Consider the following 16,513-nt stretch of genomic DNA (forward strand, 5'->3'; position numbering starts at 1 on the left):
GTTTTGTTCTTGAATGAAAATGGAAAATTGTTGTCTGAAAATGATGAATGGCTAAGAAAAACACAGTTCACCCACTCCTACTTGCTCATTTTGCTTTGTTTTTTAAACGTCTGCACTTTCATGTGAGACTCATGTGAGACCTTGATGTTTGCCCTTCACCTCAACTGCTTTCACACCTGGTGTTGTTTTTTTCTTTTTAAAGAAAACATCTAGTGACATATTCTTCTACCACGCAGTGCAAGCTATTTTTTGTCCTTCATGTTCTCTGTGAACCGACATTATCAGGTCGGCCCTTTTAGAATGGCTGGCTCTAATTCTGAACCACCTGACTCACAAGGTACCTTTCGGTCTATTTCAGATATCTGCTAATAAAAAAAGGGATCTGACTCACTTCTCCTGTCGGGGGGGCAGCACCTCACCTCCAAAACTTTTAGAATTCATTGAGGAAATGTGATCTTTTCTGTATTCAGACAGAGAATATGCAGTGCAGTCATTCAGGAAATTTAAAGTCTTGGCAATGTGTGGTACCTGATTTTGTTTCTAAGAGTTCATTCAAGGTCAATCTTCTTCTTCTTCTACCACACTAAAAGAAAAGCAAGGCATATGTAGCGAGCATACTGAACACACTGGCATGTGGTATGTGCACAGCAATGACTATGATTAATATTTAATCAATAGCCATAGGGGACACACATCTCACATTAATTGTTAGGTAAAGGCAAACCTTTACAAATTAAAAGTGCTGACAACAAAAAATATGTAAGCACATAATGTGTCAGTCAAAATGGGTCAAAGGTCACTAATGCTTTAACTTTCTCACTCACTCAGGGACCTTAATTTACGCCAATTCACCTGTCCTCATCATTCACCTGTCCTCGACATTCACGGTCCTCGTCATTCACATGTCCTCATTATTCATCTGTCCTCATCATTCACCTGTCCTCATCATTCATCTGTCCTCATCATTCACCTGTCCTCGTCATGTCCCCATCATTCACATGTCCACATCATTCACCTGTCCTTGTCATGTCCCCATCATTCACATGTCCTCATCATTCATCTGTCCTGGACGTTCACCGGTCCTCATCATGTCCTCGTCATTCACCTGTCCTAATCATGTCCTCATCATTCACCTGTCGTCACCATTCACCTGTCCTCTGCATTCACCAGTCCTTGTCATTTCCCCATCATTCACCTGTCCTCGTCATTCAACTGTCCTCATCATGTCCTCATCATTCAACTGTCCTCGTCCTTTCTCCATCATTCACCTGTCTTCATCATGCCCTTATCATTCGACTGTCTTCGATATTCATCTGTCCTCATCATGTCCTCATCATTCACTTGTCCTCGATATTCACCTGTCCTCATCATTCACCTGTCCTCATCATGTCCTCATCATTCACCTGTCCTCATCATGTCCTCATCATTCACGTCCTCATCATGTCCTTGTTATTCACCTCTTTTTTAATTTTTTTAAACATGTATTCATTTATTTAAATTTTGGCCAACATTTATTTGCTCAGTAGCGAATGTGATTTCAAATATAACGTACAGTACACTCCTTCCAAAGAAACATACCGAACTGACGTAAAAGTAAAATTACATATTTTAAAAATGACTACATATTTTAGAAAATACAAATACACAAAAAACCTACTCAGTTACAGTAACGTGCGTAAACATACTTCATTATTTTCCACCTCTGCCAGTGAGGAACAGGTCAGTTACGTACTGGTTTTCATGACCCATGCCGTTTAATGAGCAGTTCAGATCCAACTTAATGAAGATACATAAGAATGACATTCAAGATGACATTCACATTTCAAAATAAAACACAGAAAAAAAAAACACACACCCCATTTTTGCCACAGTGAAAACCAACATGTCACCAACCGTCGGCACAATGATGATGAAATATTTATGCACAGAAACAACACATTGCAAAAGCAGACCGGCTGGATTAGAGATGCGGTCGAAAACAAATGTCAGGTTTAAAATGGTCTTCAGGTCCCATGGCGCAGATGTCACATGTTCACATGTAATGTTCATTTCAAGCTACTTAAGACTTAATGGATGTATGCAGGCATCGCTCCCACCTCATTTACAGTGGGGCCATATGAGATAAATTGGCTCATCATTATGATTGGTTGAGCATGTCTGTCTGCAATAAGTACAATAATGAAGAGCTGCAAGCGTTCATGCACCCATAGCTTTGACTTGCACATACCAATAGGCAGGTGGTGATTAAAAAACATCATTTTACTACAGCGTTTAGAAAACAAACACCAAAAAACCGCGTGGCTTTTCTTGGTCGCTCCCTCGTCTTTTCTTTCTCACAGAGGCTGTGGCTGATATTCTTTAAAGGGAGAGACAAGATCCTGTGTGTGTTTTTTTTTTTCTGTCTGCTTAACATCTCTCACCTCTTCTCTCTCTTCCACTCTCTTTGCATGTCAGAAAAAAAAAGAAAGAAACTGCAATAAAATGATGGAACATCAGCATTCTCTAGAGGCCAATGGAGGTCATAACATATTCTTTATAGGACGGCATTCATCTTTCTGTCTGATCTCACCAACCCCCCTCTCCCCCACCCCGGCCCCCTCTTCTGCCTCCTCTCAATGCACGACAGTATAATATTTATTGCAGATACCAGCCTTGTACAGACTGTACTATTTGGAGCAAGGTGGGATCTTTTTTTTATTTTTATTTTTTTAAAAAGAAGTGACTGGTGGAAACCAACTGAGAAAACCTGCTTTGTGGCTTGAAATGAAGTGGAGAATACTATGTCACACCCTAACTGAACTTCTTGTTATATTAAATCCACATGGGTTGAATATAAGAATAGAATCTAACAGTAATAGCATTTTCCCCCCATTATAGTTATGTTTTCATCATCAAGTAAATTACTCCGGTATGACGGTATGCATTGTTTATCAATGGTATGGTATATGCAGCCAGACTGTGGGTGTGCCAGATAAAATAAAAAAATAAAGGGGGAAAAATAAAGAATAAAACAAACAAATAATAACAAAACAAACAGGACTGGAGCTGTTGACACCGATCCCTCCCTCCTGTGGAATGTGGCCGTTGGTTTTGCCATGACAACACTGTCTCCTACAGGGACTGGCTGCCAGGGATATGTTATGTTTTTTTTTGTTTGTTTGTTTGTTTATGTGTATACATATGGGTGTATATATATTTCTACTCATCTCATTGTGTTGTAGCAGGGCAGTAAAGGGGGATGAGGAAGCTGACAGACAACGTGTCATTCAAAGGTGAAATGTCAGAACCCAGCGCACTCATGCGCTCGCACCCACAGACTTTTAATGCTAATTGGCGTTTGTTCCATAACATTATACACAACATTATACAGCTCTGTCCACCTTCCTGCTTCATACCTGTTCTTCTACATGTTTTGACTGTCATCATCACATCACTTTCCACTTCCCACGTTTGTATTTTCTTTTACTTTCCTTTCATGTCACTGCTCTACTTCCCGTTAAAAAAAAAAAAAAAAACCACCCCAAGGCCGGTTTGCACTTTCAGAACGAGTCCGACGTTGCAACTGCTGTTGCGCGAGAGCATAAGTGTGTATGTATGTGAAGCTCCACCCACCCTCCCATTCCTCAGCTCTTCCAGTTGGTCCACACCTTAGAGCCATCCGCCTAAAAATAATGCAGGTGAGACGGAGTTGCTGAGCATCGACACAAGGCCCCCTGGGACACAGCTCACCTGCCTGGCCTCTTTGTTGAAGGTAAGATACTTTTATTCTGTGATATGAATTCAATTATATGGATTATTCGAACAATTTAAAAAAAAAAAAAAGTAGAGTTTTTGTTTAATTCCAGATGAGCATTATAGGAATAAAAGAGGAAAAAAAAGACAGAAATGTGTGACACTGGAGAGGCAATGATACTGTTCATTATCTTCCTGTTTTACAACACAACCAGGGAATATTTTTTTATGTAGCACTGTAACACCATTCACTGGAATGAGATTTGTTATGACAGATAACTTGAAGCGATAAGAATTTAAAAAAAACAAAAACAAAACAAACACGGATCGCTGGTGTTTTTGTGTGATTTTCTGGCTCAAATGTTGATAAATGGAGGGGAAATCGTAAACGTACGAATGCCAGAATGACAGGAGAAGAAAAGAAAAACAGAGTTGGGAAGAAGGAGAGAGGCTCCAACCCCACCTTTGGTAATAAGATGCACTGACTCATGCAAAGTGTTGGTGGATAGAAGTATTTGCAACTGGTTAAACCTGTAGAGCGAGTCACAGTCAAGGATATATCACCTATCGCTCACAAGAGGCGGCTCTACACACAAAGCTGGAGGTTTAAAGATGGTGGATCAAGGGCATGAAATCATTGTAGTGCAGTGGATGAGTGATTAGCACCAGTGCCTCAAAGCAAGAAGGATCTCACTACGAGTTTATATGTTCTCTCCGACTGTCATCCCCCACAATTCAAAACTGTTGTTTACAGAAGCCAAGTCTATTGGTTTATCGGAGACTGTGGATTGTTGCCCAAATGACAGGCTGTCGACCTCTTGGCAACCAGTTGTCACACCCATGTTGAGGTTCCCAGTCGGAAGTTCAGAGGCATCATGTTAAAGGTGCATTATGTAATAAATCTAAAGCAACTGGCCATAAAATCCTCCTAATATGTCACAGAGACTCAGGAATAATGTTCATATAACAAACTGAACTCACCAACAACAACAGTACAGCCAAGATATTTGCATTAAAAAATTTTTTTTACAGACTGCAAATCATGTTTTGGCATGTGGCGCCACCTACCGCCGTCTATTAATCATTGCAGTCAGTAGAGTCTCAGCTGCCAAGCAACCACGGGTTGCCAGTTACATCAGAAAACGAAACCTGAAAGACCTCTGTATTTTGAATTTGAATGTAGTAACCGTTTTTGGCCACATTCTTACATATGACACCTTTAAACAAGGTTCCTATTTGATCATGCCGACTGTCAATCACACTCATATGTGCCATACTTTATCATCCATTTTTCTCCAAATCTATTAAAGAACATCTGAAAGTAGCGGTTGAAAACCATCAAATTATCATGTAAATTTCCCGCCCCCTGGTGGCTAATCTATATATTCTTACTTTCAAATTGGCTCCAGCGGGGGAAACAATAACACTACATCCATTTATGCTGTCGACAGTGCCTCTCATTCAGTGTCAGCTTGGATATTTTCCAGTTATCCCGGCAACTCTCAAACAATAAGCACTATATATCTAGTCTGTTCAAGTGTAAAGTGATATATGTTTGAAGAATTGTGCTGGCACATTGTGGCATCCCTGCATTGCACGCTCTAAGACTAAGACTCTAGGGGTGATGGATTCGAGCCGCATCTGCATGACAATGAGTAGTTAAGAATCAGACACATTACGTAAACCCGTGGATTCTCCGCTGAGCGTCATGATACATCGATACGTCTCATCTGTCACCCCGCAGAAAAAGAAAGAATAAACACTCTGCGAGGAGACAGACAAGGCTGTCTGCTGTTGGCGGGGATGGCAAAATTGCAATCTGGAGCAAATGTGGCAACAAATTGTGCTCCACCTTTGCCACTTTCCCGCGACATGATATACTGTCGTCTCTGAGGGTTTCTTTCGCTCCCTTCTGAACATCACCTCAGTGTTGTGTTTGTGTATGTATGTGGATATGTTCTAAAAGAAAACTCACTGTAATTACACTGTGAACATGTTCCCCGGTAAGACGATGTGTGTTTGCATCTATTTGTGAATTTATCTTTGGTGCCATTTTTGAAAAACGACATGCCTGGGGATTAAAGCAATTACTCTTTAGGGCCATTTCATGCAAAAAAAAAAAAAACACAAAAGAACTGCAGGAACATCTTTGCCTCAAAGACTGAGACACATTTACAGATGAATATCACTGGCTGTATTAGACACTTAGATAAAGTGGAGGTAAAATCAGCGGTGATCGAGAGTGTCTTTCATTTGCCTTTGCAGGGACTGTGAAGACATCCTTTGAGTCAAGTAATCTATGCCGTGTAATGCAATAGTTGGGAATATGCGACCCAATCCAACTTTATTTATAAAGCGATTTAAACACGACAACAGCTGAAACAAAGTTTTGTGGGAAAAGAGAGAACATAACAACTGATTTGACAGCTCAGCGTGTCGACAGTGATGCCCAAACACTGAGGGATAGTGTTTCTGAATTCAAATACTTGGGATTAGACAAGGCAGAAGCAAAATGGAACAGTGGATCTGTTATACAACCAATTCTCTGTCAGGCCGAGAGCGTTCATTAAAATCAGATGTAAAATTGGACAAAACATCCTTGACAAATCTTAACCCCTACATAGCAGAGGCCCTCCTTGGAGTATCCACCTTTAAAGTTTGTAGAGAATCCCACAGTTAAATCCACCTGATAATGTGTTTGAACTAAATTCCCCTTCGCCAGTGATACAGCACACTGTCCTTAAAGAGTCCTTTGAAGACAGGCAACAGGCATTAGGGGGATCACGGTGACGTGACGCTGTTCAAATTGCTGACTGATAGAGCTCAGAGCATTGGTTTGTCCTTTCCTGCAAAGGGAGGCTCCGAAAGATGACTCACTCATTGATGTGTAATGAGTAATTTCTGAAAAAGGTATAGCTCTGTGTAAACAGAAACCAGCGATGTCTGGGAATGTTTGGGTGAGTGGTGTCTGGTTTCCTCTCGGGGGGGGGGGGGGGTGGGGAAACCCCAAAATCCTCCTAATATGTCACAGAGACTCAGGAATAATGTTCATATAACAAACTGAACTCACCAACAACAACAGTACAGCCAAAATATTTGCATTAAAAAAAACATTTTGCAGACTGCAAATCATGTTTATGTTTTGAAATCATGTTTTGGCATGTGGCGCCACCTACCGCCGTCTACCAATCATTGCAGTCAGTAGAGTCTCAGCTGCCGAGCAACCACGGGTTGCCAGTTACGTCAGAAAACGAAAACCTAAAAGACCTCTGTATTTTGAATTTGAATGTAGCAACCGTTTTTGGCCACATTCTTACATATGGCGCCTTTAATTAAAAAAAACTTTATTTTGATTGCAATTGTGATTGTGTTAACCTTTGAAGTTGTCATCCATCTATCTCCACCATACAGTTGTATGATGTCTGATGATCAGAAAACATAACTGATGGTGTTGGATACCAGGCAAGGATTGTCTTACAAATCTCAGCATCCGGCATTTATATGTCTTTACCCATTTTAGGGATTCAAAGACAAGAATATTTCAACAGCTTCATTGATTTGTCTTTCTCGAGTTCACTTAGGTGCAGAGAAAAAAAAAAAAACAGCTGCAGGGATATTTACTTTACACCCTGGTTCTTACTTTATAAAATAATTTATATTTTTGCTCTTTTTATCTAATAAAAAAGGTGTAAAACTGGATGCGTGACATTTAGATATAACATGTCTGTTTGATTCTGTTCGTTGTCAAGTGAATTCACACGATGCAGATTAAGCCGATCAGCTCCATATGTCTCTCTGTATTTCTCAGTATAGCAATGATCTGTATCTCATGTTAGGTTTGATCGTATTAGTTGACAGAGCATGTTTTCAGATGAAGGACACAGCATACAAATAATGTTGCATAGTTTCTGTACATGAAGACCAAAGTGAGGCAGAACAATAAAAAAGTTATGCACTACATCTTTATGTGATTCTCTTGTCTAATGCGCTTTATGACTATTCCTTCCGCAAGGTCAGCTCATCGAGAAGCTCACCAATTCCACACAGCTGAAGAGCTCCAGCTCCCTCAGCTTCCTCCGTTCCCTCCTCTGCCTCTAGTACAGCAGCCATGAACTGGTCTGCACTGGAGGCCCTCATCAGCGGGGTCAACAAATACTCCACCGTCTTCGGCCGCGTCTGGCTCTCCATGGTCTTTGTCTTCAGGGTGATGGTGTTCGTGGTGGCGGCCCAGCGGGTGTGGGGCGACGAGAGCAAGGACTTCGTCTGCAACACGGCGCAGCCGGGCTGCAACAACGTGTGCTATGACCACATCTTCCCCATCTCCCACATCCGCCTGTGGGCCCTTCAGCTCATCTTCGTCACCTGTCCGTCGCTGATGGTGGTCGGGCATGTCAAGTATCGGGAGAAGAAGGACCAGCAGTACACCGCCTCCCACAAGGGAGCCCATCTCTATGCCAACCCTGGGAAGAAGCGAGGGGGGCTGTGGTGGACATACTTGGTAAGAAAGAAGGGTGACATCATTTATTTCTTGCTTGGCTGGAGGTGCTACACACAGAAAGAGAGTAAAACCACAATCAGCAGCTCACTGGTTTTGATCAAACTGAACTTAGTTCTGTCAGAAAGGTCTAAAACAATATCTTTGGGCTTATGAGAGGACATATTATAGTCATATATTATTTCTTTTGACTGTTGCTTTTGTACTTTTTGGCCCAAACGGTAACAGTTTCCATCTGTATGAGTTATATTCTCTAATGTTTTTTTTTTTTATTACATTCTCTTCTTATTATTAATCTAAAATCAGATCAAAAATTCATCTTCCCTCGAGTTGTCATCAAACTCTTCCAGTGACTCATATATTGTTTATTGGAGGGAGAAGCAGAAGGACTTTTATGTCGTTTTTATTTTAGACCTGCTGAGAAATGCGTATCCCATTTTAACACTTGTGTATCTTCACACAGGTGAGTCTGATTTTCAAGGCAGGCTTCGACGCCGGCTTCCTCTACATCCTCTATTACGTCTACGACGGTTATGACATGCCCCGCCTGTCCAAGTGCTCCCTGGAGCCTTGCCCCAACATTGTAGACTGTTTCATATCTCGGCCCACTGAGAAGAAGATCTTCACCATCTTCATGGTGGTCTCCTCTGCGCTCTGCATCGTCATGTGCATCTGCGAGATGATTTATCTCATCTGCAAACGGGTCCAGAAGCTCCTCAGACGGAAGGCCGAGGTAGAGAGGAGGATGTTCGTAGAGACTCATGAGATGACGCCGCTGGCAGCGCCCAGGTCATCAATCAGGGTGGATCCTACGGTGTCTATCCAGAACCTCAGTAACACCAAGGCTGAGGAGAAACCCGAGAAAAAATAGCATAAGCTACGCTGTTTTAAAAAACTGAGCGAGGTAATCAGGGTTCCAGAGCACGTGGAGAACTGCTGAGATATCCATCAACTCGGGGATTTCTGAAACAGCGAATGAACATCTGATGCATTCAAATTGACTCTTTCAACGGAGAACGTTACAGGTTTAGAGAATTTCTTGTGTGTGTGTTACAGTATGTAATGCAGTTACACAGTGTTTATGCTGTATATACACATGTATACGTGAACATGCACACTGACCCCCTAATGAACACAACAGGACAAAGTACACGGAGCAGCTTCTTTTGGATTATAACTAAGGAATTAAACGACCCCTCGTAAGCATTTTGAATACACAGACTAAGTTAAACTGAATCACTTAATGAATGTATGATACATTTGTGCACTTATACATACAATGAAAAAGGAAAACAGACATGTTTTATACCCATGAATTAACTTTTATTGTTTTTTATTTCCTTTTGTGAGAGAATTAAGAGTCTACTATAATATATTCTATTTTACACTGCGTGTGGATTGATGTGCTGTATAAAGATATTTTACCATAAAAAAATTTTTCACTGTGTGTTTCTTTACATAATACTGCATTTCCCAGTAGAATAGAAAATAAAAGAGAACATAAATAATAAGGTCAAAGGTCGCCAGTCCATCACAGGGCCACATAGAGACAAACAACAACAACACTCACACCTATGGTCAATTTAGAGTGTCCAATTTGGCTAATCCCTAAAATTCTGAAGGAGGATTCCAGCGAACCAAGAGAAAAAAAAATCAATGTTGATAATATATCTATACCTCATACAATCATTTTTCAAGAAATGTGAACTGTGCCTTTAAAATATAGAAAATACAAGGAATTACAATACAACTATGATTAAGCATTAGAATTGGATATTATATAATACCAACATTGGATTCAACAGGCACAAATAAAGCCAGTCTTAGGGCGTACAGCAGGGTTAAACACAGTGAGTGAGTGAGTAAATGGGGACATTAGCGTCATGGAGAATGTGATTGTTCCTCGTCTGTTCTGTCGTCATCATTGTTCCTCTCCGCTGTCCAATCAGAGGCGAGAGACGCTGGTGACGCGTTGACAGACCCGGAAATGAACCAATAGTCAGCCAGAGCCGGACGCTGCCGTGTCCTCCCTCAAAGCTGCCTTGTTGGAGGAAGTGAAGTCAGTCTAACATGAGTTTCCACTACGGACAGGTACAGAAATACTGCTTTTTGTCCTTATTGTGTGTTCGAAGTATTGTAGTGCGGTGATATTGTTGTTTATTGTTGGTGTTTTTTTTGCGACTTGGTTCGACGTTTAGGCTTCAGAAGCACGAGTGACGTTAGCCATTCATTTGTTTACTGTGGCTAACAGGGTGTTGGTACACTGTTTTCCAGTCGTTATGAATGTTAACATGGGAAGCATCGTGTTTTGCAATGTGTTGGGAAACGTCAACCACGTAATTTGGGTTCAGTGAGGACGACAACAACACGTCCACGTCAAGATGTTTCACCGCAACTTGACATAATAAGTTCGCGACTGTTATCAGTGCTGAACTTCTGTCAGCACAGTGAAATTACAGTAACACAATAGAAGTCAGGCCTTCCGTTTTTATCCTAGTCACATTAAACAGTTGTATGCACCTGGAAGCAGCATGTAAGTGTACATGTGGCAGCTAATCAACTTATTTTGCCTATGTCAGATTGGCAGCTGTTGAAACTACTATTATCACGTTGAATTCATTTATCAGTCCACAAATGAAAAACGTAAAAAATATGACATGACAAAGATAAACAATTAATAATATATATTATATATCTATAGATATATAGCACATTTTAGAGGCTGTAACTAAATTGAAATGGTTAATCAATTATATATTTATACCCAAAATAGTTCCGTCCATACACATTAATTAATTTATTTATTTATTTATTTATTTATTTATGTATGTATTCCTTTCATGATAGTGCACAAAAGTGCACAATCAGTTAATACATATTTCAATTCCATACTTTCCGTGATTGGAAAGGAACAGTTAGATGAATGGAGTTCTTATTATTACACATTTTCTGATAGCAACAGCACTATTAGGTTTAGTTTTATGAAAAGACAATGTGTAACAACAAATTGCCTGAAACCTGAAATATGAATTGAAAATGAAATGCTAAAATATTACCAAAATGTGTCATGGAAATCATCTCACAACGGAAAAAACTTTCCTGGAAACTCCTGACTTTCAGCTTTGAAGTTATTCTGCCTCTGTTGCATCTTCTTCAACAAAAATAACCCCTGACTGAGGGAGTGTTTGTGTGAACTGCTGAAACAATGACTCGATTGATCGATTTACTAAATTAATATATTATTATACTGCAAAAGGCTGATAGATTCCAGTGACAGGCTTAATTCACAACATTGTGTGAATTCATATGACAACTGTTGTCTCTCACTCATTATAGGGCTATACAGGAGGGGGAAACCCACAACCAAATGCTCCATATGGAGGTGGACGTGGTCCATATGGTGCTCCCCCGTCAGCTCCTTATGGAGGTGCCCCAGGTCAACCAGGAGCTGCCTATGGTGGTTATGGAGCCCCAGTTCACGGAGGCCAATATGGACACATACCAGCGGGTGCCCCCAGTGGACATTATGGAGGTTACGGTGGACAGCCTCATGGCGGGCATTATGGACACCATGCTCCTGCAGGTAATTATACAGTCGCTTGAGACTAGCTGTGTAAGAATGTTCAGCTCCCTCCCCTTTGTGGTGGTTGAACAGGCAGAGTCTGGACGTGAGCAGGCTGCAGATATGCTCCCATGCCCCTTCGTCATTGCCTCTTTTTTGTTTTCATCCTCCCTCACTTTTTGGTGAGATGATGGATAGAAAATGACTTGCGTTCCCAGACAGTCATGTAGAGACAGGGTTCAGTTTGTGCCCCTCAGCAGGATTACACAGCTGGAGTGATGACTCCAGTAATACTGAGTGAGGGCTAAACAGAGTAAGAGACAGATGGGGAAAGAGTGTGTGTATGTGTGATTACACTGTTTCCTGTAGCAGCTAAGTGGGAGCCAGCATCTGATAGCAGACACAGCTATCACTCTCCACAGGGACGGAATCCATCAGGGCCTGGCCTGAAGTGTCACCTGTCCTTCGTTCCCCATTCATTTCTCTGACAACCAGCCCTCTCTTCAGTCCACCCCGAGCCTTGCACCATATTTCCTAACACTTTTTTTCCTTTAAACCTTTAAACCTGCATGTTTATACTGTGTCTGTCTTGTAAAACTAAGGATTGGGAGGTCGGTGTGTAAGATCGTGTAAGATATATTGTATTGAATGAGCCCTTTGTATTTACTTTAGGTTCTCATCTGCAGACAAATTTACAAATTAACCCATTTTGACTGAGGTTGGGGTGAGAGATATTCAGCTACAACATGCAACTTCAATAGATTTTTTTAACCAAATCCTACCATTGCATTCATAGAACATTGTTTTTTTTGATACTGGACTATGGTGTGTTAAGAAAATGTCAAACTCTGTTTTAATACACCACAACAATGCTAACTGGAAACTACTGTTAGAAGATTTGTTATTCCTTAGATTAACTATATATATTGAAGGACAATGCTATAGCTATTATATATGCTATGCTGCCTGTGACTCATTTCCAGCAAGCAAATTAAGCCTATTTCTTTTGCTTACATGTTTAAAATGTACTTAGTTTTAGGAATTCTATTTTTATTATTTTTCTGTAGGCAACGTTCCTCCTGGAGTTAACCAAGAGGCGTATCAGTGGTTCCACACTGTTGACACAGACCGCAGCGGTTTCATCAACTTAAAGGAGCTGAAGCAGGCACTTGTCAACTCCAACTGGTCTGCTTTTAACGATGAGACCTGCCTCATGATGATCAGTAAGTAAAACAGGGTCGGCGAAGTGAAATGTTCAGCGAGTGTCTGAGGTAGATCTGTGTTGATGAATTGGTTTGAAATGTTTTGACGGTGTTTCTTGAGGCTGAATGAAAGAGCAAACAGGTTGGGACGGTTATTAAGGAAAACAATTAAATGAAGGGAAGAAGGAAGCATTTAGATGTGGGTAGTCTCCAAAATTTCCCAAGTTGAAATCACTTACGTTGCTGAAAAGAGAGATGCTGCCAAGAGTCAGCATAAAAATGACTGAGTCATGATGGTTGTGCTGGTGTCCCCACATTCCAGTTGCATTTGCAAGGCCGTGACTAACATGTACCATTACTGAAATGAGAACAATGTGACTTCTTTGTGACCTTTGAATAAAACAAGAAGACAAATCATGATGATGCACATTTTTTTTAGTGAAGAAAAGTGTCTGAGTCATGTCTTCTTGAACATTCTTTGCTTTTTTTTTTTGTTTTCTGTTAGACATGTTTGACAAGACCCGGACTGGTCGAATTGATCTGTTTGGCTTCTCAGCACTGTGGGAATTCATGCAGAGGTGGAGAGCGCTCTTTCAGCAATTTGACAGAGACCGTTCTGGGAGCATCAGTGGCACAGAGCTACACCAAGGTATGACAATGGTGCTGCAGTTTAGCCAAGTTTCCACCAAGCAGGACAGTTTAGTTTAACTCACCGTGGTATGACATCATTCATGCTGACATTTTTTAAGAAAAAGAAACACAAAATGCCTTGAATTCTCATCACAATGCACTCTTTTTTTTGTTTTCGTTGGGTTTTTTCCATTACTTTCCCAAAAGTGGCCATTTTTGTCAAACAAAGTGGTATAATGTAGATATTTTGGTACCGATCACAACTTTTGACAACTGAAATGCAAATAATTGCTTAAAGTGAAATAATGGACTGAATGTTGTTGTTTTGCTGCTGTCAAACCTCAGGTTTAGTGCGTGACTGGCAAACACTGGAATTATTGTTCTTTCATCTTTCGTATACATTTTATTTTTCTCTTTTCTCTTATTTGTCTGTTTCTTAAACGTAGAGACTGGCAATACGCAACTGAAACAAGGCTGCTGTGTGGGATATGTGTCTATGACTGTGAAAACAAAAACACTAAATCTTAGGACTGAGCAGAAATAATTCATGTTCACTCTTTCTCTTACTTCTTTTTCCCCCGTCCCTGTTTCCTCTCAGCCCTGGCTCAGATGGGCTACAACCTCAGTCCCCAGTTTTCTGAGACGCTGGTGCAGCGCTTCACCTTGCGAGGTGGGCGACCGGGCGTCCAGCTCGACCGCTTCATCCAGGTGTGCACACAGCTCCAGAGCATGACACAGGTCTTCAGGGAGAGGGACACGACCATGACGGGCAATATCCGCCTCAACTATGAGGACTTCCTCTCTGGTGCCGTCACCAGGCTAATGTGAGCGCCCTGTGACTGACAGTCCCACTGCACTGTGGATACGCGGCATCATTCCATGTTCTCTTTTCAGTATTCTCACAGAAGTGCCCGCACATGCTGGTATGTATGCAGTACAACAGCCAGTGTGCATGATTCCATACCTTGTTGCTGTAAATAGGTAAAGCTCATGAAGCTCTAATAAAAAATGACTAGGACAGTCCCTGCATATCTTAAACTCAGCCAGGGATTAACGTTATACTGTAGATCCTTTCATTCATCTGACCATGCATTCCTTGGTAACAGTTAACAAGTCTCATTTGTTTTTGTTTTTTTTACCAGAACCAGTATAAGATTTAAGTTATGGATGGTGGAATTGAGATCAGAGAGGGCACTTTATTAATATGTGTTTGATCACCTCAATGTTAACCCAGCAACCCTACTAACCGTATTTCTGTCAGGATTTAATCCATGTGTCAATGAACTAAAGGAGGTAACACACTTGTGAGAGAATAAGAAGAAATTACTATGAAATATGTCTCTGCTCCTACTACAAAGAGTACATGCTTTTGTCTGACAATGACCTTTGTATGACAATGACTTTTGCTGAATGTCAAATTCATATCCTTTGAATTTGCTCACATTTGGCTTTAACGTTATCTGTGCCATTAAAAACAGTTTTTGGAAATGTTTCCGGAGGGTTCGGAGGATACAAATATTCATAAACGACCCGAGGAATTGAAAAACCAGGGTTTTCCATCATGCTGTTGTTATGTTTGCCATCTTCATTTTAGTGATTGTGGGGCCAGTACTTTCAAACGAATGATACACTCCAACGATTTGTAACGTTATGAAATTGCTGAATTTGCCAAAATGCTCCTTGATGCCAAAAACAAATAAAAGATTCCCATCACATTTTAATGCAATCATATTTTGCTTGTCGACAACAATGAGCCCCTTCTCAGCCGCCATTTTGACAGGTTACAGTAGGAAGATCACATGTCCAAATAATCATATTATTGATGGCTACATTCCATTTGGCTTTTTGGGGGTGCATGCAGGTTAATTGTTGCAGTGTCCTGACTTAAGTGAACTGAACATGTCAAAATGGCCAGTACCAATTTTCTGTCAATATGACAGGCATGGCATTTGATTGGCAACTTGGAAGTTGCCTTCATAATGCTTCAAAAGTTGAGGAAAAATAACTTCAAAACTGTTATTTCAGTTCTGTCATGGCTAGTTCAACTCCAAGCCCATCTTGTGACCTGAGAAATAGGTTACTCTTTTCTCTCTTTGTGGGGCAGATTGGCTGCACAAAAGAGCAAATGGGTCTCTGTCTTCCCTGTCTACATCTGGCGTTCCTTCCTAACCATCTGTTACTCTGCTTGATCACAGTCTGTGTCTGAGTCCTCCTGCTTCTCCTCATTTCATTCCAAATCACAGGCAATCTATCAAATCCTCTTGTGCGTCCTCTTTGGTCATATCGCACATCCATCTCCTCCCAACTCCCCTCCTTCCATCTTAATCGGGAGCTAAACTTAGCTTTCCCCACCTCCTTAAGAACACTTCGAGTCATATTTCCCCCACCACTCACCCACCCTGTACCTTCTTCACACCACCTGAACATAGATGTGATGAAGAGTCTGCGCCACTTTCAAAAGACTTGAGTTTGAGGACTTCAAGGGTTGGCCAAAAGTGAACCATGCCTTAAGCTGTGAGCCCACAGAGGGCACAGCAGCAGCCTTTTTCTGGCTTACAGTATATAATTCAGCGGTGACTAAACCCTAGCTCTGACTGTCATTTCCTGTGTAATGAAGAATTCTTCCACCACTGACCATGCTTGACATCTGTAATTAACTTGCAGAGGCTTCAGTTAGAGAGGATGTGACAATCCACTCTGTCAGCCTCAGTTTGTTATTTGGATTGATAAGAAGGTTGCACTTTTACATGAAAATCTTGTCTAGCGCTACTCTAAATCTCATGTACTAATAAACAGCGACAGACGAAATAATCCTGCCTCTGCTAAGGTTTGGTAGGAAAGCAGAACTGGCACTAGTAATGATGTTTTCCTCCTTCAGGGATGAACACATTT

At 41.0% G+C, this 16,513-nt stretch overlaps 2 protein-coding genes across 2 annotated transcripts; both read left to right on the forward strand.

Annotated features, from left to right (window-relative positions):
* Positions 1–7,840: 7,840 nt before the first annotated feature.
* gjb9b (gap junction protein beta 9b) lies at positions 7,841–9,098 on the forward strand (the record flags this gene model as incomplete). Its single annotated transcript, XM_083899757.1, has 2 exons — positions 7,841–8,230; positions 8,691–9,098. 2 exons carry the CDS (start codon positions 7,841–7,843, stop codon positions 9,096–9,098), a joined length of 798 nt encoding a protein of 265 aa, XP_083755883.1.
* Positions 9,099–10,297: 1,199 nt separating this feature from the next.
* On the forward strand, positions 10,298–15,243 carry pef1 (penta-EF-hand domain containing 1; the record flags this gene model as incomplete). The annotated part of the gene is made up of 5 exons (XM_083899538.1): positions 10,298–10,318; positions 11,564–11,810; positions 12,857–13,012; positions 13,497–13,640; positions 14,220–15,243. The coding sequence occupies 5 exons, from the start codon at positions 10,298–10,300 to the stop codon at positions 14,447–14,449; spliced, it is 798 nt and encodes a 265-aa protein (XP_083755664.1). The 3' UTR covers positions 14,450–15,243.
* Positions 15,244–16,513: the final 1,270 nt, after the last annotated feature.

The sequence above is a fragment of the Microchirus variegatus genome (assembly GCF_963457635.1).
Source record: "Microchirus variegatus genome assembly, chromosome: 13".
NCBI classification, from domain to species: Eukaryota; Metazoa; Chordata; class Actinopteri; order Pleuronectiformes; family Soleidae; genus Microchirus; species Microchirus variegatus.